This window comes from Caloenas nicobarica, chromosome 2 (genome assembly GCF_036013445.1).
Source record: "Caloenas nicobarica isolate bCalNic1 chromosome 2, bCalNic1.hap1, whole genome shotgun sequence".
In the NCBI taxonomy this organism is placed as follows: Eukaryota; Metazoa; Chordata; class Aves; order Columbiformes; family Columbidae; genus Caloenas; species Caloenas nicobarica.
In genome coordinates this window covers 5,615,742-5,637,563 of record NC_088246.1, presented here as the reverse complement: position 1 = coordinate 5,637,563, position 21,822 = coordinate 5,615,742, and the positions used below count along the sequence as shown (strand labels likewise).

The following is a 21,822-nucleotide window of genomic DNA, read 5'->3' as shown; positions in this document are numbered from 1 at the left end:
TGCTTATCCTGGCTAATAAGTACTTGTAGTCCTTTTGTTTTCCCCATCTTGTTACAAGCAATATGGAAAATTGCCACATGAGGCTACTGGTGATAAAGATGCATTTTAAAAACAAACCACGTGCATACAGCTCTGAGTTCTCCCAGCAGCACAGCAACACAAACCAGCTGAATACATCACGGTGGGAAATACTTACTCCTAACAGAGACTGGTCTGGTACAAGATCACTTGCCATCGAATGAAACACCATTCCTCCATCGTGATCCATGTCTACTTTTAACCTGCGTAAAGAACCAGAGCTGGTCGGAATCCTGCCCTTCACATCAGCTTGTTCTGCGAGTGTAACAGTTGTCGTGTGACGATACTTACCGAGCATGTATAACAAAACCTTGCAAGTCTACTCGTAACGGTGGAATGTCATAGCCGTCCCTGCGATGCAGTTTGTTCGGCACTGTCTTTGCAAGCTGACAATAAACAAAACCAGAAATGACGTATAAACTGATAGCACCAAAACCTGAAATCCTACTTGTAGCCTGAAAGGCTGTTAGCCAAAATAGGATTCTGCTTGGCAATGTGTTGCGTGTTTTTAAGACATGATGGGAACATGCAAAGAACAGCAAAAGCAAAGTAGTAGTTGAACTCTGAATGGCTGCGGTTAACACAGACACAGATATTTCTTCCTCTGGGAGTCAGGAACATTAGGGATGCTTTTATTAAATATTCTATTATCATTCATTCATTACACCTTGCACCTTTGCAATGATTCATGTCAGGGAATCACAGAGCAATTCATAAAACATCATCCAAGCCTCACATTAGCCTGTGAGCTGCACTTGCAGTTGTTGAAGAGGAAGTTTCCCCGAGGAGAGATACGCTGTCCAAATTCACACAGGAAGGTGGATGCAGAGCCAGGAACAGAACTCAGCAGTCCCGAGTCTCGGGCCCATTGTTAACCATTGTTATCAATAAATCCTGATGTTGTGATAGCGTTTCAAATCCGGGGCTTTTGTCTGGGGTCTGCTGCACCAGACAATGCAAGACGACGGTGACATTCCCGCCCCAGATCGCTTCCAAGCTCAAAGGTGAATGCAACAAATGAACAACCCTCGTTCAGGAAAGACGTACAGGACTGTTTTTACAGACTGGCCAGGTACACAGCGGCCTGTGCATAAATCACAGGAAGGGAAACGATTCTTTTCTAGCTATCTTTACTGATAGTCACCTTACCTCGTTGTCTAGGCTCATGAAACCCAGCACAAACCCTTCGCACTGCACCTCGGGCACAGCCTCTGGCAGGACGCCAGGGGTGAAGGAGATGGAAACGAAGATGCTGCCACCTCCTGGAACCACCTGCAGCGGAGACACAACTGTTTGGCAGGGCAGGAGCTGATGAGATTGCACAAGCATCCTCAGCGCTCAGCTGCTAAAACAGAGTTGCAGAAGCAGCATGAAGCCTCCTGGGGATGGGCCACGCTTGGGCTTGCGCTAAAATGACAACACGTGACAACAAAACTGGCTTAATTATTTCAGGCGCAAATATCAGTGTAGCCACTCTTTAGCATCAACGCAGTCACAGACCTACTCCTTAAGTACACAAACACATGTACATACCTGTTTGTTTGTTTTTAAAAATACACAGTTCTGCCCACTCTTACTCCATGGCTAATTCAGATGATTCTCTCACAACTGACAGCACTCACAGATACAAGAAACATTTTTTGAAGAGTTACAAATGTGAATTAAGGTTATTTTACAGTTCAGTTTACTCTTGGCTATTTTTTTATTCTACATGACAGCAGGGAATGTAATCAAATGCACTAGCCAGCTACAGTGGATTTTCTGGGACTTACAGGTTGAATAGATTCTGTTTTCTTTAGGTGCATTACACACGTTATGATTAAATCCTGCTATTGCTGCAGAAAAACCTTTGCCATCTCCCTGCAGAGCCAATTCACGTCAAATTTGAAAGCTTGAGGGTCACGTGGTACATTCTGCTCTCAGCTTAGTGCTCTACAGAGGCAAACTCCCCCGCTTCATGTGATCACAGAGTGAGATGTGGGGACCTGCTGGACCAGCCACCTGAGGGTGGTGAAACCCTGGCCCAGGTTGGCCAGGGAGGTGGTGGATGCCCCATTCCTGGAGACATCCCAGACCAGGCTGGACGGGGCTCTGAGCAACCTGATCTGGGTGAAGATGTCCCTGCTCACGGCAGGGGTGGCACTGGGTGAGCTTTGAAAGTCCCTTCCAACCCAAACTATTCTATGATTCTACATTGGGTAGAAGCAAAACTAGCTCAGCTCTCCTCACACTGTGCTCCCCTGCTCAGAGTGGTGAGGAGCACAACAAAGCTCTGCTTAAGGTCTAGCAGGGCCAGAGCAGAGCTAGTAACCTCTGTCACATCCTACAACACTGCGAGGTCTGTGCGTTGTGGTCTCAGAGGGCTTAGTTGCTCAGACATGGATTTAAGCCAGGCCTGGCCAGCTGTGCTGCACAACATCTGAGCTAGCAGACATTCCTGGAGGAACAGCAGAAACACAGAGGACATTTCTGCAGAGGAACACCTGAGCAATGGCACAGGCATCAACTGCATCCCACACGGGGCAAGCTCCCTAGATGTCTCCACAAGGAGACACTTGTTTATCTGAACTATCTCAGCCTCACTCACCCCAGAGCTGACTGTAGGCTTCATTTCTTTCAGAATGCCATTTCTGTAGTTATTTCTTTTATGTAATCTTTAGCTCATTCTAACTTGTAACTGAAACCCTTTGCAACAAACTTGCTAATATTAAAGGATTAAAATTGACACGCTGGTGTTTTGGACAACGCTGTCACTCAGATTTTTCCAGTGCTCTCTGCTTTATTTTATTCCTAAAGAATTGTGATACTGTGGCCCAGCTCTGCCACATCTACTTGGCAAATCTTCCCCGGTTAAACAACATGTTTCCAAAGCTCCAGGCTGGATGGCTCCCACCTAATGCCACACATTTCACCAAGGCAACCCAAATGAGAAGATGAAATGCCATTCTAGGCAGACTAGTATTGTCATCACTTAAAAGAATGAATCCTGCCTGCAATTGCTAACCTAAAGAGATATAAATCGTTTCAGCTTTAGGTCAGTCTGCTCATATAACAACGAGTGACTTGCAAAACACCTAATCGTGAACTACAGACACTACTGACCTTGCCCCTTTAGACATTTTGAAGGCCGCACAATTAGTTGAGTCTTGCTTTAAAACATATCTCAAGACTGTTGGACAGTGTCCTTTAGCTCAATATTGCTCATTATACGCTAAGAGGATTATGTAATGCAATATGCAAATGTGTAACCAATTGGCTCTTTAGGGTGTGAACGTAGTGATAAGATTTTGTATATAATGCCTTTTACTTTTCTTGTTGGTATGCTGGCTTATTCCAGCATCCAGGCTTGCACAACTCTGCAATAAACATGGTATCCCATCTCTGTGTGCTAAATCTGGTTCTTTTGTATGCACATCAGGTGAAGAACCCTGTTTTGGGACAACATTAGTTCAACTGAACACCTATTTCCAATCAACTATTAACTGCTCAAATGTAGGTGGGACACTTTATATTTTTCTGTTGACTTCACAAACTCTTCTTATGGTCATCTTCAAGATCCCAAAGCCTCCCAGCCCAGTGTTTCACTGTCTAGTAGTCTCTACCACAAAGCAAACTCCTCCTCCTCCTCCTCTTTCTCCTCTGTTCTGCAGAAAATATGCTAAACCTAAGGAAAAAGAAAATGTAAAGTCTTACAATCTGTCTTGGAGTAATGGAGTAGGGGTTGTCTGCAGGAATCCCTTCATGAGGTCGTATAAGTACAGAGACAATTTTTTGTACCGTAGGTTCTTCAGTGATGATTTCCTGGTCTTCACCATCGGTGTCTGAAGGCTACAAGGACACAAAGGTGGGGAATGGTTAAAACTGTTACACCACAGAGCAGGAATGTAAGTGAATTGCACAGGGAACTGCTGCACTAGGCAGCAAGTGTGGCCAGCTCCAGTTTCTGGCACAAAAACCGGACATGTGGATGCGTCTCGTACATGAATTTTTTCACGCATAGGTTTGCTCTCCTGAACCGCTTGGAAAAAGTGCACATCTGGGTCCTGTTCTGCCAAGAGAAGTACTCAACTGTAACGCTTCTGGCCCATTATACAAACCAGCACTCTAAGGCAATAACTTCCCCTTGTTGCACAAGAAAGTTTGAAGGTGTATTCAAAACAACTATGCCTTCTGAGTTGAAACACAGAAAAGGTGATTTTAAATATCTTTTCTGCAAAGCTTTCGCCAGAGAAAGGTATATCTCCCGTATGATACCTTCTCCCTGTCACTCCCAGCCCTTTGGGGCAGCAAATTGCCATATTAAGTACCTCCAAAACATTAGCTGCAATTGGAATTGCAAACTTTGCAGATTAGATTCTGCTCCCTGACTACAGCACCCATTGACATCATAGAGCACCTATAAGTGGACCTAAATTGAGGAGTGTCAGTTATCTTAACACTTTCATGTAAATATGGCATTAGTTTGTCAATGGCAGGATTTTAAAAAATATCATCTGATCATCTGCTTTAAGAACTTTATGAAAAGGAGAAGCTGAACAGCTACTTGCTATCGCTTGTTCTGTAAACTGCTTGCTGATACCCACAGCCCTCTACCCATATATAGCTTTTTTGACTGTGAGAGGAGCTGACATTTCTTTTAACATTCCAGCTCTAAGTTACAAGTTATATTGCATGTTGTTGTTTTCAGCCTTTCATGCCAAGAAACCCATCATGTATCTCAGCAGCAGCATAGAATCCAGGCTAACAGCTGACCTCATCTGTGGTTTGCAGAGTTGGATAAATGCTTCCGCAGGGAACGGCAGCTTGATCCAACTTTACCACGATCTCGGACTCCGAGTTGCTACCAATTGATGGAGTCTCATTTTCATCCGTGTCCTTAAGAGGAAAAGGGTCTCCAAAGAACAGCAACAGGTCCACCAGCTTTTTATCGTCTTTGTCTTCATTATAAGTTTGCCAGTCCAGGCGGATGTCTGAATTGTAAAGGAGAAAAGAAAATTATTTCTGGTCATTGAGAAGACTCATAGCTTAGTTGGTACCAGAGAAGAAGATCAAGTCATGAGATGGTGTCTCGCAACTGCATTTGCATTAAAGCACATCTTAAGCTTTCCATGTTTGCTGAAAACTAAAATGATTTAAGACCATGTGTACTATGCCCTTATTATAGCTTGTCTGCTCTCTAACTCCTAAACTATACTTTCATTAACATTAAAATAAATTATGAGTATTTTGTTTGTTAAGTAAATGTGTTTGGTGCCATTCAGGAAAAAACAAACAAACAAAAAAGTGATTGGCCTTTACTCTGAAGAGCTTAAAAATCTCACTCAAGGGATAAAAAGACTAAACACAGAAGAGCCAGATGATGTCCCTAAGAAGCAGGTAGCGTATCTGAGTGACCAGGGTTAGTGCTGTGAGAGATTTACAAAAACAGGATGGAAAATCCTGAATGCCCATCATTTCAACGAGTGAAAACCCAGGACAGGATGTGCTGTTTCATAGTAGTAACATGTTGAATCAATTGCATTAATTCTACTGCATGCTGGTTGGAGTTTACCTGCTTTACTCTTGCAGAAAACAAACTAATATTCATGGCAGTAATACCATAATGATAAATACCACTATGCACATAAAGACCTGACAACACATACTATTGTCCTGTACTAGCCAAGTCAGAAAACAGCCTAGATACTCTCTTACATAGTTATTATTTTTACAAAAACCATCCTAATTAGGAAACAAGAACATCAGTTAATTAACATGCTAACGGGTTCTGGTTTTATTATTCTAAGGAATGCAATGCAGGTGTTGATATTTACTGTACAAAAGTCAGTCTTACCAAAGGGAGTAGGATTGTTGAGCCGGACCCTCCGAAAAATGGGACACCCTTCAGAGACGTGAGTGCCAAACCTGTGGGAGGAAGCCTTGCTGTCAGTACATGCAGAAAATAGTGAATGTCTGAAATAATTTTCCGTTAAAGAATTGTTTAAAAGTGGAAACATATCTGGCTGGACTGGCAGACTGTTAATTGTAGCTATCAGGTAAAGCATGGCCTGTCATGTGAAGTACAATATTTCTGTATTTAATCAGCTTCTTTCTTCGGATTTTATTAGTTGTCTCAGACGTTTCAGGGCCAACATGTGAAGTCAGCTTTTGGGAAAGACTCTGGTGGCAGCAGCAAATGGCTCCACAGCAAAGTGACCCATGTCAGCCACAGATTCCCAGGTGCATAAGGTATTGTTTTTATGGTGGATTGCTAAATCCGTGTTCTATACCCCATTATAGAGTTGACATTGCAAACGCTCTTGGCTGCTATGTGACACCGTCCTGCCCCTGTCTACCTGGGGGCTCCAGGTAAATGGACAGGCCGAAATGAACTGACAAGGAGAACTGCCATCCTGTACCAGTTCCCACCTCCGCAGAATCAGATGAGGCTGGAATGGGTGAAATTCTATGACTGGAAGCCCAGAACAGCGATTGCTGGTAAATCTCAGAAGGCTTGTACGCAGATTATTTTCTAATTCAGCTAGCAGAGACAAATGTATTGGTATCACAGAAGGAGACACTGTATCTTGACAGTCACTTTGCTGACCTTCTCATTACATCATAAAAAGATGAGAACAAGCGTGTATGTTGGCTATAGTCTAACAGTATTTAATTCTCCGACTTCTATGATAGTATTTTGGGATATACCTGATCATGGGTTGCTCTGTTTGTGGTCCTGTCATCTGCAGGAAGATTGGACAGCCTGTCACAGTCATTTGCATTGGAATTAATTTTGGTTCTAAGTCTCCCACCTATTAAAAACAAATTTTTTGTTGTTAGAATCAAGATGAAACTTTAGGTCTCTAGGTTACAAAGTTATGTTTTGAAAACTGATTGGATTTGCAAATATTTTTGACTGGTTTGTTTTGACAGCACTTAAGTCATATGCTAATGAAAGGTCTTCTCAGCAGGAGAATGCAACACCTCATACATTCATGACCTTCCCTGTGGCTTTTCCATACAACACAATATATTGTATTGGTAGAGTAGCGCACTTGCCAGCTACCAAACAGATTTTATAAATCAAATCTGTTCCAGTCACTTTAAAGGCACATGAAAACCTCCCAAGGGATAAACACGTTACCCCAAAACTAAACCACGCACTGTAAGCGAAAATAATTATTCCTTATATGCCATTGGAGGTAGCGATATAGCAATATTTACCCTGAATCTTCACAGAAGTCCAAACAAATTGAAAATGTATTTTTAACAGAAGGGAATCTGGGAAATAGGATTGGTGTAAGATCTGCCATAGCAATACTTCACTTGGAACCGAAGCCCCACCTACCGTACAGACGAGATGATCCCGGTACTCTCCCCACATGTTGTTGTAAGCTGTTATTTCTACCATTAGCTGCTGGAAGGCTTTCAGAGTTCCCATGGAAGGTTGTACATGGAAAGCTGCTCCCTTCCCATGAGACAGCACTGCTGCTGCAAACTCTGAAAGAACACGGCAAAGAAGCATTTGATGAATTTTGTGGAAATGGAACAAAGTTAGCCTTTCAAAGAACATATAGGACCATATTTTTAGCTGGTGTTAATCAGCCTAATCTCACTGGTTTCCAAAAAACCTGGGATCATTTACACAGCCCACATTTACTCTGCTTTACTGAAGTTCCCTTCTGCAGTGGGTCATTGTTTTTGAGAGTTAGTTCTTGCAGGAGTTATTTCACAGGAAGACTCCCTTCCAGCAACCTGATCCAGGACTGTTTGAGATACACAAGGCACTAATTGGCTACATGAAAACGCACCCTCAATTTCAGAAAAAGAAAAATAAGCTGAAATTTTTGCTAACTGGTTATCTTGCTAATAGCAGCTGCCTGCTTACCTTTGTGTGCTCTTCAACACAAAGAATTAATTACAAAGAGCAAGGCCTTTCCACATTCTGAGTCACCTAGCCTCCTAAACCAATAAGCTTGTCAGAACAGCATTTTCCCAATCTTAAGTACTAATTCAACAGCTGAAAAGCTCTGTCTTTGTAACAGATACACTATGGCAAGGTACCAATATGTCCAAGTTTTATTTTGGATACAGGATACACATCCACACTTTACAGCATTTCGCTCCCATTTCCTCCCTCCATGGGTCTCGTGTGGCTCCAAATATTATTATTTTTTCAGTACAACACATCAGAAATGATGGATGGGCTGTGCTGTAGCTTTCCACAGTGGGGAGAGTGTATAAAAGGGTTTGAGGGAGAAAAGTCTGCTGCAATGGTATTGGGAGACTGTGGTGGAGGGAAATAGCCAAACGTTACGCATGTCATCCATACCGTGTGCTGGGAGTGATCCTGGGAGCAAACTACAGCAGAACCACCCATCTTTGTTTCAAACTGTTGGTTTCAAGAAAAATAAGAGGAAGAAGACAGAGAAAGAAAGAAAGACGTGGAGAAAGAGAAAAGAAGCAGGAGGGAAGAGAGAGATTGACCTCATGTTTATGCAATGTGGGCTTGTAAACTCAAGAATGAATTGAGGAACTAAGGTATTTAACAGCGTAGACTTAGACAGATACTCCAAGAATGAAATGATGTGCCCGACTGGCACATTTAAGGCTGAATTTGTTAGTCAGTTGGCTTTTGTCTTCTCTCCACTGTGGGGATTAACAGCTGGTCTCATACCTGACTGTGCTCTTCTGGCTGCATGTTTTGTGACAGGCCCTCTTCTTTTTAACAGGTGGCTTGAGGAGCTTGAAAAAATAAATAATAATAATTTAAAAATCACAATGACAATTCCGTGAAGTGAGTAAGTCTCTGCTAAAATAACAACCCTACCTGGCTCCTAAATTAATGGCCATTATAGCCTGAAGAATGACTGCTTACAAAGCATTTTTTGAAAGTAACATCCTTAAAAGTGAATCAGCTTCAGAGTTGTAAGACTCCGCGTACAATTTAACACAACAGAGCCTTGGCTGGTGTAAACCAGCTTGTGTCCGTTGGCAGCAACAGTGTTTTGCCATTTACAGCAGCTAAATCTGCAAGTTGTTTCTGCAGGAAACCTCGGCAGCAGGTTTCATCACCACAGTCATCTTAAAAAACGCCAGCAGAGCACAGCAGAAAGTTCATCTTGTGACAGAGGGAGTAGCACTCCGTCCTGATTTCAGATTTAATCCAGACCTAAATTAGTCATTGTACAGAAAAGCAAGACTTACGGGCAGATTCCTTGTTCCGAAGTGAGCGAATAGCCAGTAAAATACTCAGCTTCTAGTCTGAATGGAGCACTGATACCAGTGTGGTTGGTAAGAATTAAGTGACGCTTTACTACATCTTTAAATGCAACTTCAGATCCAAAGTCCAAAAGAAGATCACATGGGCTTTGTAACATTTGTCTTTCATCACTGTCAGAAAAAAAAAATATACTAGTATTGAAACATCAGTCCTATTTTCTTATGCCACAGATAATTTCAGCAGATTTTAAAATGTGCAATATACAACATGGTTGTGATGATCACTGTGAAAAGACCATGCAGCCTATGATTATTATTATCAACTTTTACTGCTTTTAATTTTTTTCACTTTTATATTTTGGGTAGAACTTTTATCATGTATAACATGTCGATCTACCAAATTAAAGCCCTTTTTACTTATATTAAAATATATAAAGACAAGCATATTCCAAAAGACAGTAATCATGCTACATATGAGAAACAAATAAAACATCAGTCAGATATTCCAAGTCAAAGAGGAGTATATTCATCCTTCTTTAATATCATGTCAAACAGTGCAAGAGTAAAGCTTAATGGTCCAAAAACCAGGACCTTGGGTATAATTCTGTAACTTTAAATTCACATCTAAGAGCTGAATTTGCAAGTTTGTGGCATTCCTGGAGATAGTTGTTCCTCACAAACATGCAAGGGACTGCAGAAGTCCCACACTTTGGTTACCACGGAGAAAGGTAATTTTTCATGCTCTTTATACATTAAAGTGTCAAAGGCAACCGGCAGGTGATGAGTGCCAGGAGCACAAGGGAGAATGGACATAACACATGAAGAAGAGTTTCACCAACGTGCAGTTAACTTCACACCCATTTATTATTCATGAATTAATAAAGTCACAGTTGTTAAATTAATGTGCTGCAGCTAAACAATGGTGGGAATGGAGTAGTGCTCTTCTCCACTCTTCTCTTTGGCTTATGAAGATGCTGAATTTGGCTCTGGTGTAAACCTAGTACCTTCATACAGGTACCAACAGTGAATCCTCCCAGCACATTTTACTGCCTACACGAGAAGGAGGAATGAAGTTACACAGATAAACGTGTGGGTTTTTTCCCCTCTCTACTGTATTTTTGATTTAGGAAGAAGTAATTTTTGTTCACTTCAGGGGTAAACCCTTGATTTACCTGGCAACTCCGCTGTCACAGGGTACAGAGTAGGTGACATGCAGTCCTTTTACTTGCCCAGAAATACTCAGAAAGAGGGGTTCAACCATGTCTTCTATGCTACAGGAAAGGGCAAGGTCTTTCAGCTCACCCTGAAAGGAGAAGAGTCGAGAGTCCTTTTGAATGAAGCAAACATCAGAGGAAAGGCAGCCTCATTAAGAAATGTACTTAGAAAATATGTGTAAACTTCACTGGACTAAAACCAGAACTACAACAGAATCTTGAAGAGTTTAACTGAATTGTTTTAAGTGCATTATCTGCCAGCATCAGATTTGCTTAGAAGGCAGAACCAAGGTAAAACATTGTGGCTGTTTCTTGGCTTTGTACTTGTATCAGTCTATAAGCCTAAAACTGCCCTCTTAGTGATTTTTGACACACTTTCTACACTGCACGTGTTGAAGTTCTTAGCATTAATCACTTCCAGTCATTCTTCAATAATCTTCCTAAATCAAGATTTTATTTCTACCCAGGTTTACAGCAGGACTTGTAGGATGAATTATGTGGCCCAGTTGCACCAGTACACTGGCTAATTCAACACTATCATTCTTTTTTTGCCCTATCAGTACATGAATTGGTGCATCCTGCATAAAATAATAGACTGGGATTCAACTCTAGATTCAGACTTCTAAAAGTAAGTGTTCAAATGTGAACCCTTGAGTTTATCTATAAAGATGAACTCCGAATAGCAGCTCTAAATCTCCACTGAGTCATTCATGATACTTGGTCATAAAGCTCACCTACAATGTAGACAACCTTTCTTCTAGCTGGCTCGGATGCATACGGATCCCCAGCCACACAAACAAGTGCCCTTTCAGATGCCTAACGCATCCTCTTGAGCTTCCAGCTTTCCATGAAGAAAACTCAAGTTTACTGGGATCCTATGCAACATATGCCAGACATAAATGGGCATCTGAGACCTTCTAGGGCACCTCTGACTACAGGATCACTTTGGCTGGAAAAGACCCTCAAGATCATTGAGTCCAACTGTCAATCCAACACTGTCACTAACCCATGTCCCTAAGAACCTAATCTTTTAATCCCTCCAGGGATGGTGACTCCACCACTGCCCTGGACAGCCTGTTCCAATGCCTGACAACCCTCTCCATGAATAAACTTTTCCTCATATCCAATCTAAACCTTCCCTGGTGCAACTTGAGGCCATTTCCTCTCGTCCTATCACTTGTTACTTGGGAGAGGAGACCAACCCCCTCCATGCTCCAAGCTCCTTTCAGACAGTTCAGAGATCAGAAGGTCTCCCCTCAGCTCCTGTTCTCCAGGCTGAATCCCCCAGGTCCCTCAGCCGCTCCCATCACACTTGTGCTCCAGACCCTTCCTGAGCTCCGTTCCCTTCTCTCAACTCGCTTCGGCACCTCGAGGTCTTTCTTGTCGTGAGGGGCCCAAAACTGAACACAGTACTGAACACCTACTTTTAAGCAAATAAATGAAACTTAGGTCTTCAGTGACTGTAATGGGAACTAATACACCAAACCTATAGGAAGTTCCTTTATTTAGTTGCATTAAATCAGCTGTTTGAATGCCCCTATAAAGTCTACGGCTGAATTCCTGAAGTTTGTAAACTCTGCAGTCTACACCCTGTTTTGCAGAACCTCAGTCCCATCAGCCGCTTTGAAGTTTTCAAATATCAAAGTGTCGTGAGCCCGGCTGCATCCAGAAAACCAAATGTGTACCATATATGCCAGTCTGCTACATTTCATTTGGGATAATCCAAAGTGAGGGTCTGTGTGTTCCGAGAAAAGTGACAAGTATAAATGGTAATTGAATAGGCATTCAAGAATGAAAGAAAACAAGAATGGTTGAGAAAAAAAGAGGCGGGGTAGAAAACCGCACACCATGAAGTCTGCTTTAATTCTTGCCTTCAACATGGTACCTCTAAAACAAAGCAATTGCAGAGATATCATACAAAACAAAAAAAGAGCATTATGTTTTGTATATAAAATCCTTCCTTTTGCCAGATGGAGGTGAAATGAGAATGCCAGTGTTGCTGTTTTGATAAAATTGCATCGGTTTTTAAACTTACCGTGATGTTAGCTGACAGCTCTATGCAGAATTCTTTTTCTTCATTTGGACCCAAGGTGCCACTGGCTGGGCAGACGGTAGCGGAGCAGAAAGGTGCCTGACTTCCAATGAGCTGCCAAACAGAAAGGACAGACACTCAACTAACTCTGATTCTTTCAGACTCTCTCTTCATATCAAAGAGCATGATAAACACAGAATTATTCTCAGGTTGAGGACACTTTCAGGGAGCAACACATACAGTTTGTTGAGGTCTGCTTTACAATTCCCCCGTGGTTGATAAGATCCTCATGTTACACTTATTCCAAATTACTTCAGGTGCCCGAGTGAGGCATCTGAGCTGGGAGCAGAGTCACTGGGGTTCCTCTCACAATCACAAGCCTTTCCAGGGTGAAGTCAACCCACCTGATACCGGAGCAGGACCCTAGAGGTGCCCCATCTCTCTCCACTGACTGCAGAGGTGGCCTCCAGAGACAACCCTGGTGTTGGTACCTTCCCGAAGTGACTAACTGCACATGACATGAATCCACGGATTCAACACAGTTACTCACATACAAACATCAGATACCAGATAAAATCCTGTGGGCATCCTCCTGGGCTGCAGCTGTCCCAAAATGTTTTCTCATATGTCCTATATCAACCCGATGCTCAGTTAGGATGTGTTGGGCACCTGAGGACAGCTTGGATGGCACTAAGTGCTTTCATGTAGGCAAATTGTGAGTTGAACCCTGGCAGTCAGAGGAGATCTGAATGACCAAGGCACTGAGTGTAGGATTCAGCTTACAGGCTAATTAACCTAATTGTACACACAATGGGCATCAACACCACCATTGTAGTGAACCGACATCCAGTTAGTTTGTGCTAGAGAGCATTCTGCAGCCCAAAGTAGGTGTCCATTTTAGGAAGAGCTGAATACTTCTCTGGACTCCATTGACTGTATAGATTCAGTTGCCTAAACTCGGGCACATAGGGTGGCCAAGCCATATGGGCATGGCTGCCTGGTGCGACAGGACTTAGAACTGAGACCACACTTCTTGAGTGACGCCTGGAGGTCAGGAATAACACCCTACAGCACACAAAATGACACTAGACATAAATATTCTGGTGACTGACTTCCCGCTCGGATTTCCATTGACTAAAAAGAGAGTTCAGACCGTAGTTTACACACTGATATTAAAAGCAGGGGTCAGAATCTGTGAGCTGAATCCCACCCAAAATGTAATATTTAAGCAAAATTTAGACACAATTCAAAAGCACCACTGTTTCTTTGATCTACTGAATTAAATGCAAACCCTAAACTGCCATGGTACTTTAATACTTTGGTAACTTACATCCTATTTCATAGAATCATTTTGGTTGGAAGAGACCTTTAAGATCACTGAGTCCAGCCATAACTCTAGCACTAATCCATGTCCCTAAGAACCTCATCTACGTGTCTTTTAAAGCCCTCCAGGGATGGTGACTTCACCACTGCCCTGGGCAGCCTGTACCACTGCTTCACAACCCATTCCGTGAAGAATTTTTTCCTAATATCCAATCTAAACCTCCCCTGGCGCAACTTGAGGCCATTTCCTCTTGTTCTATCTCTTCACAGAATCACAGAATCCTATTTGCCCTCACATCTCTGCCCACCCATTCTCCCGGGGATGATCCACAGACAGTAAGAGCATATTAATATCAACTGGTAGTTAATATTTTCATAAAGGTTGGTCTCAAGTTGAAGTTCTGCTCATAAGCCAGTAAACAGCCATCACTACTCAAAAGATACATCAGAAAAGCTTTTAAGAACAGTTTGTATTTTGATAGAAATTACAGTTTCTACCACTGCTGTATTCTCCATCCATTAGAAGCACATTTACCTTTCCCCATAAGTATTTTGCAGGTAGCAGTGCCTGGTTAAAAAGTTTGCTGGTTGCTTTGGCAGGAACTCTGGCATAAATGTCAGTGAAAACTAGATGACTGGATATCAGGCATGCTTGGGGGGTCTGAACTTCAACCAAAACAGGAAGGTGACTGGAAATAAACACACATATGGTCTATTGTTATCATTAATGAATTGTGCTAGATATACAACTGCATGCTGGAAAGAATGATGATTATGTTTATTTAGCAATATTAATGAGTGGACAGTTCATCGATAGGTTACACAGCCCCACTCTGAATTCCTCCTATTTTTGTTTTAGGAGATAAAACTACCTAAAGTGAAAATCACACGTGAATCTCAGGAAAACCAAAACCAAAGCAAAACTCCACTTTTCCCCCTTACCTTCCTTCTCCATTTTCTACCTCTAGCTCTAATACCGTCTGGAAACGCCGGCACAGCAATGACATGAACTGAACTGACACGCTGCATATACCCAAAGGAGGTATTTCTCCAGCAGATGGTTGAATGGTAAAGGGAGATACCTAGGAGAGGAGAGAGGAAAGAGATTTCTTTGACACCTGAAAAGCAAATGTAAAATGCTGAAGCCACACGATCTGATCAGGACTTGCGTGTACCTGTTTTTTCCTCAGACATGGCCTTTCTCTTGGCCCCTGGAATCACACTCCCCAAAGTCAAGGGGCGGAGCAGCAGCTACACAAGGTGCCACAAATTATGAGATTCTTGGATGGAAAGGTTGAGAAAAGAGGGTTGGAGAAGTGGAATCAGAAACAGCACCAGTGTGGGGTAGAAGAGGAAAGGGTAGATCCTATGCAGGAGGAATGGAGCGGTTATCTGTCATCTTCACTGCGATATGAAGAGGCTCTGGGATGACAGTCAAGAGATTAAGTCTAAAATCTCTCTGGAGTTCTGGGAATTGTTGGGAATGGCAGGGGACAAAGGAATAATAGTGAGAAGTAAGGGCTTGAGGATTGTGAGGACAAGGCGTCCTCCCATCCCTAATCAGGCACCTCTGATTATCATAGAATCATAGAATAGTTTTTGGGTTGGAAGAGACCTTTAAAGGTCACCTAAGTCCAACCCCTGCCATGAGCAGGGACATCTTCATCCAGATCAGGTTGCTCAGAGCCCGATCCAACCTGGCCTTGAATGTTTCCATTAATTACCTGTTCCGTTCCATTAATTAATTGTAATCAATTAATTGTTCTGGAGGAAAACGGATAAACACACACACACAATTGTTTTGCAAGGCTGCCATAACCACCACTCATAAATCTATTCTTTTTTCCATCAACTTTCACCCAAAGTTGGTGAGACACCTACATGATACAGAGAAAACAAAGCTCAGGAACTCACGGGGACACAGTACAACTTCTCACAGGCTTCCATCTCCTGATGGTCAATGGAAAGTTCCTGCTGAACAAGCTCCTCTCTCTGTTGCAAAACCGACAGTGTATCCAGAAAAATAAAACATCTGGACAACGTTTAGACCAATTTTGCCATGAAACAAGTGAATTCAATTCCTTTCATGAGTAATTATGTAAAGAGCCCTAAAGGCAGAATTTGGTCTTTTGTTGCAACAAAAAGCATCTAGCCCGGAGGCCAGATTTCCTCACTTTAATGCACAACGCCAAGGAGAAATCTAGCTACAAAGTCCACTGTGTGCCACAAATAATCAAAATAATTATTTTATTTTCTTAGTTCCAAGCTGCCTTAGTTATTTTGTATGAAATGGTGGAATGAGCTCTGCAAAGACTGGAAGGGACTGCATTTGACACATCACAGCCTAGATAATACTAAACAACGGTTTTAGTAATCTTTGTGGTAAGAAGTCATTTTGGGAGGCACCCGTGTGTTTCAAAACAATTGCTTAAAGCCAAAAGGCCCAATCCAGTTTGTCTGAGATTCTTGTTTGAGATGCTGATGTGGGTACATAGGAGGAGTGTTTAACAACCTCAGTTCTGGTAACGTCTTGTCCCCTTATTTAGATTGGCAGCAGATGAAATCACTGTCATAGAGGAAATACTCTGTATCTCTTCGGATCAGGCTGGCAGGGGATTTGCAATAAATGGAAATAGAGGAAAAAAAAAAAAGAAGCATTTATCCTCAGAAGAACTTGCACACTTCTGGAACTGTGCAGAACCAGTCTCATAAGAAGTCACAGAAATGAGAACTTTTGATATCTGGAATGAATATTACAACTCCTAAACATAAGGAAGAAATATCTAAAGAGGGAGCATAGCCAGCTATAGCAGTGACTCACCTCTTCATTCCTTTCAGCCAGACAAACCGGATTTTCTTGCATTCTCCATTGTGCTGGCAGCTGACACAGATTCTGAATCTCAAAGGTTCTTAACACACTCTCACCCCGCTTAATCAAACCTAACTGGAGCGATGGAACATCAATACGAAGAAGTGGACCCTAGGATGCCAGGAAACATATGTCAGAATGGACACTTCTGCCAAAACTGCCTAATTAAGAAGCATACATTAGCTAACATTAACATTCATTTTCACAGAGAACAGCAGAAAGCAAATGCATTGCGTGTAATACAGAAAAAAAAAAAATCTTACTGCCATGGGAATATCGGCACTGGCTCAATAGTTGTTAGACAGCAAAAATACCTCCTGTTTGTAACTGCATTAGATTTGTCAGGCCTTTAAGAGGCAAAAAGATTTATATGGACAATAACCAGGCTCCACAGCGAGTCATCCCCCAACACTGAACTGTTCCGTACCTTAAATGCAGCCTCAACATGCAGCACAACTGGCTCTGGACAGTGTTCAATTTTACACTGCAGGTTATGGCTGATACACCCAGGTTTCCATCCAGTAATTGCCAGTTTGAATTCACAGCATTTATTCATTTCTAGGAAAAAAAAAAAAAAAAAATATTCAGGGTTGTCTCTCACTATTTTGCAAAGAAACCACCTGTTGTGGTTACTGTACCTCCTGGAACCAAATTAAATGTCCCGTTGGCTCCAGTGGACTGGGGATCAGTTTTTTTCCACTCGTACCAATTTAAATATTTCTGTCATTAACCGATGCTTGCAAGGCACAGAAACTTTACCTATGACACCAGTATGAGGTTCAACTTCCAGGATGTCACAGGCAATGATTTTCTCCCATGTGTACTTGATCAACGATTTGCTGTTATTCCACATCTGAAACAATTAAAGTCAATGAGACAATTAACGCACTTTAACCTTTCATAGCAACAAGCCAATTTGCTGAGAGTACTGATGCACTGCAAACCAGGTTTCACAAGTCTTACATAACATACTTTGCAAACTCCAACCACATCATGATCCCTAAACATTATGACCTATTAATACACCCTGAATTTAGCTAAAACATACTGTGTCTTCACTTAAATCTTTAAATAAATGGAGCATAGTAAGAGTGGAAAGGCACAGAACTTCGTCTAATCATCTGACTTGAACAGTACTAACCCAGTACCGCACACTAACTACTGTTATTTTCATTATAATGTTTTGTCCTCTCCTTTCTCCTCTGTAATATAAAACAAGGACAAGAAGAAGTAGGATTCACCTGACTGGATTTCAGGTGTCTGTAACATGATCACTTGACTTCATGTCCTAGGAAGTATCTTTTCTGAAAATAAAGCAAATTAGAGAATGCTGGGAGCAATTCCTCTGACCTATTTTAGCCTGTGGGATGAGACAAATCACCCCCTGGATACTGCAATCCAGATCTACAAGGCAAGCTGAGAGCAGGTAGCTCAGATATGGAGATCTATGCTGAAAAAACTATATTTAGTCAGACTAACTCAGTGGCTACCTTCATGCTCCTGAAGGTGTTTTCTGAAACTTAAAGGAAATCCATTAGCCATTCTTTTCAAGAACTCTATCATATTTGAAGCTTTTTAAAACTTTCCCCCCATTTTTCAAAAACATTACAAGTCTTCAACACAAACTTCAAATCCTTCTTTTGAGAGCAGCCTTTACTTGCCAAAGGATCTGTTTGTGAGGGAGACGTAAGCTCTTGAAATCTTTGGCCTGCTCTTCAGATCTGTTTGGATACTATTTCTTAATTACAGCAAATAACTTCGTTCTCTGAAGCACAATCATTTCGAAGCACAGTTCAAAGTCTTATTTTTTTAAGACTAAAAAAACAGTTGGAGAAAATGTGAGGAATGTCATTATGTTATCAGTAAGTGACTTAACTACCACACGTGTAGCTGTACTGGATTACTAAAAGTATGAAATGACCGTCTTAAGCTGAAAATGAACTTCCAGAAAGAGAAAGCATAAAATTAATTGTTGATTAGCAGTATCTTAAAGAAAAAAAAAAAATGGAAAGACCATTAACTGGCAAGTGTCTTCCTGCTTGGCTCTTGCTAACAAGCCTATTTTTCCCAAGTGAGTCTAAGATCAAAAGGATCCTGAGCTATAGTGAAGAGGACGCTGAGTGAGGGGATAATTGCAGCAGCACAAACCGAAATTATCAGAACCTGCAGTAAATAAGGTCCAGAAAGCTGCAGCACATATGACTTTTGCAGCTCTTCTGTGCTTGCTGTAGTCCTTTCAATAAACAGTGCCTCTATTATGAATTAAATAATCTATTGGCTCTTCCTCCCAACTGGAAAACTTTTACTCTACAGGAGTGACCAAGTGATAAGCAACAGGTCTGTGACCCAGAAAAACATTTACAAGGGTAATACTCTGTGGTATCAAACGCGAGAGATGAAAAAAGAGCAAAGCGTGCTGCCTGGAGCGTGGGGCTGAGCAGGCCTGCGACTGGGTTTTAGTACGGCCTCATTTAAAAATATTTAAGAAAAACTAAAAGAACATGGACTGCCTGGTATCTTCTAATAACACCTATGGCACCTAGTGACAAAAAGCACACAATAACAAAGTCAAAAGCAAACAAACCTTAAATGTTTTTCTGACATTTACACCAATAAAGTTTTCTCCAGGGATGATAATGGCGTATGGTTCCAGAAGAAGCTGAAACGGTTCTGTTGAGCCTTTAACTTCTATTTCCAGGGCTATTACATCCTCTGCTTTGTATTCTGGGATGTTTTGAAGCATCCTCTCTTTTACTGGACTTTGGGAGGAAATGTGGTAGAATTATTAAGTGTTTTAAATTGTTTGAACTGGATCCCATCTTTTAATTGCTAGATCAAAATCAAAAATCATCAGAAGTGTCCCAACAACAAACTGCCAGTGTGCAACTAGTTCAGGTTGGGGACAATTAAAAATTGGAAAAAAAAAAAAAATCCAGTGGCTCTTTAAAGTACCCCAGTCATCCCAGTCTGTTCATGAACAAGTACGTAAGTCATAGGCTGCTGTGACAAACAGGAAAAGCTGCTGGAAATCTCAGCAGAAAGCCTGGGAAATCGGCAGACAGAATGACAGTGTTATCTTTTTTCAAGAGGTGCAGTCCTGGCTGGGGCTAAGGCATGTGAGGGAAGTTCACAGAGACACTCTTTTTACCACTCTAAGTTGTGCAGATAAAATAATTTACAATTGTCAGTCCATCATCACCAGAAAAACAAAGAATCCCAGAAACTTAATGTAACAGCAAAGCTAAAATGTGGCTACAGATCTTACTGGGAAATACAGTTTCTGTGCTTACCAAGGCGATTCTGGGATGTCCCTCAGTACCATCTGAATCACACTGTGATAATTCTGCAGCTACACGCATGAAGAAGGATTTTAATGTCAAGTAACCAGTTATGTTGAGGATTAAAAAAAAAAAAAAAAAAAGATGAAAAAGTGGTCTACATCTAAAGGTTGAATGATCAGAGTGCTAAGCTCTAATAAACAATATTCAAACTCTAGAGTTACGACAAGAAAACATGTTTGACTGCAAAATATTAAGCCAGATTCTGATCTCATGGTATATGGTTCCAAGAAAAATACTAATTTTTGACATGTCTGTTATTATTTCCCTAGTATATTGCATACTACACACAGGCATCTGCAAAGGCTCCCCAAATTGAGATAAGTATTGCTGTATTAACTTAAAGTTTCTTCTAACTGCTCCAGGGTATTTAGCTTAATTGACCATCAATCTGATTTTGAATAAGAAACACTACTTCTATATTCTAATGGTGAAAAAAAGGAAACACAGAAGCAGGCCTTAAATCTGAGGGTCTTTGCAAAAGATTCATTTGTTTGTAGAGAGATATTAATCTATGTGTTAATTCAATATATTTTTGTTAACAAGTTAAAATCCGTAAAACATCATTAATATATTTTTTCTATTAAGTATTAAAAAAACCCCAACACGCAAGTGTTTAATTTATCTTCCGTACTTACTTAAGGCATTCCTACATCTGTCAATCATCACAGCATGGGATATTCCCACTCTTGGGCTTACTTTGGATTGAGTTTCTTTAAATATTGTGAGCTCATGCTCTTTATTTACATGGATGAGGGAGCAGAAACTAAGACAACAGTCACTGGCACAGCTGCATTCAAACATCATCGCACCCTCTTTCCTCACAGCTGCACACCAGCCTGTCTCTGCCAAAGGCTGCTATTGCCCCTTTAATTTACCCCACAAACGTTCATAGGATCCATTTAAACCTCCAGAAGTTACAGCTGGAAATGGTTTAAATAATCCCTGTTTTCTAACCAAACTCGTTGAGGCTGCAGAAGGTAGAGGACACATCCCCAGAGCAGATGGGAAGGGGATTGTGGAGGAGCTGGTAACTTCACCAGCCAGCACAGCTGCAGCTTTGAGGATGTGTCCATGGTTTCAGCATAAAATTAATGGTGTCCAATCAGTCCCAAAAATGACATGAGATCAGAAACTGTCTCAAATTTCGCAGTCAAAACATGTTTTCTTTTAGTAACTTTCAACATTTTGAGCACTGTTTATCAGAGCGTAGTCCCATCTAATTAAATTTAATTCAGAAAGCTGCACAGTAAGGATTTTATGACTTGCATGAAAATACACAGCTGGAGTTTGTAGATAGCAAGGAATCATGAGCTGTACCTCCTGTGGAGTGTAAGTGAGAATAAACTCATGATCAGCGTGGGGAAGCAAAACTCCCTGCTCAGGATTTAGGGAGAAGGCTGACTCTGCGTCTCGATCGTATTTGAGCTCCATCAAGGCTGCAGTTTTTTCTGGTATTAACGGTTTCAGGTTAGGCTTCATTATCTGCCAGTAGAAAGGCAGTTCTATGGGGCTGCAAAGAGATCAATAAACAACAAAAAAACACTAATTAAAAAACCAGACATTTTTGAGTAAGATATTGGGAGAAAATTTTCACTTCCTTTTTCCCCATAGGGAATTCCTCTCCTTAAAAATTACAAGGGTTAGACTCAGCAGACTTTGCGAGCTACAAAGCTGATGAGGCAGCATACATAAATTGTACAAAGAGCATGCTAATGTATGGAAGTACATTATATACATATGCAAGATATGTTAACACTTTTTTTG

At 41.4% G+C, this 21,822-nt stretch overlaps 1 protein-coding gene across 1 annotated transcript in view; it reads right to left on the bottom strand.

Annotated features, from left to right (window-relative positions):
• Positions 1-21,822, bottom strand: part of DLEC1 (DLEC1 cilia and flagella associated protein) — a 42,784-nt gene that overhangs the window by 6,758 nt on the left and 14,204 nt on the right. The window contains exons 14-33 of the mRNA XM_065627648.1: positions 21,376-21,568; positions 20,008-20,066; positions 19,302-19,476; positions 17,477-17,570; positions 17,145-17,275; positions 16,670-16,828; positions 14,791-14,930; positions 14,384-14,537; positions 12,529-12,639; positions 10,452-10,582; positions 9,265-9,450; positions 8,735-8,802; positions 7,406-7,557; positions 6,766-6,869; positions 5,912-5,982; positions 4,897-5,048; positions 3,772-3,906; positions 1,228-1,350; positions 370-464; positions 197-281 (exon numbers count right to left, since the gene is read on the bottom strand). Coding sequence (XP_065483720.1) covers positions 197-281; positions 370-464; positions 1,228-1,350; positions 3,772-3,906; positions 4,897-5,048; positions 5,912-5,982; positions 6,766-6,869; positions 7,406-7,557; positions 8,735-8,802; positions 9,265-9,450; positions 10,452-10,582; positions 12,529-12,639; positions 14,384-14,537; positions 14,791-14,930; positions 16,670-16,828; positions 17,145-17,275; positions 17,477-17,570; positions 19,302-19,476; positions 20,008-20,066; positions 21,376-21,568 — 2,518 coding nt within the window. The remainder of the gene's footprint in view (positions 1-196; positions 282-369; positions 465-1,227; positions 1,351-3,771; positions 3,907-4,896; positions 5,049-5,911; positions 5,983-6,765; positions 6,870-7,405; positions 7,558-8,734; positions 8,803-9,264; positions 9,451-10,451; positions 10,583-12,528; positions 12,640-14,383; positions 14,538-14,790; positions 14,931-16,669; positions 16,829-17,144; positions 17,276-17,476; positions 17,571-19,301; positions 19,477-20,007; positions 20,067-21,375; positions 21,569-21,822) is intronic.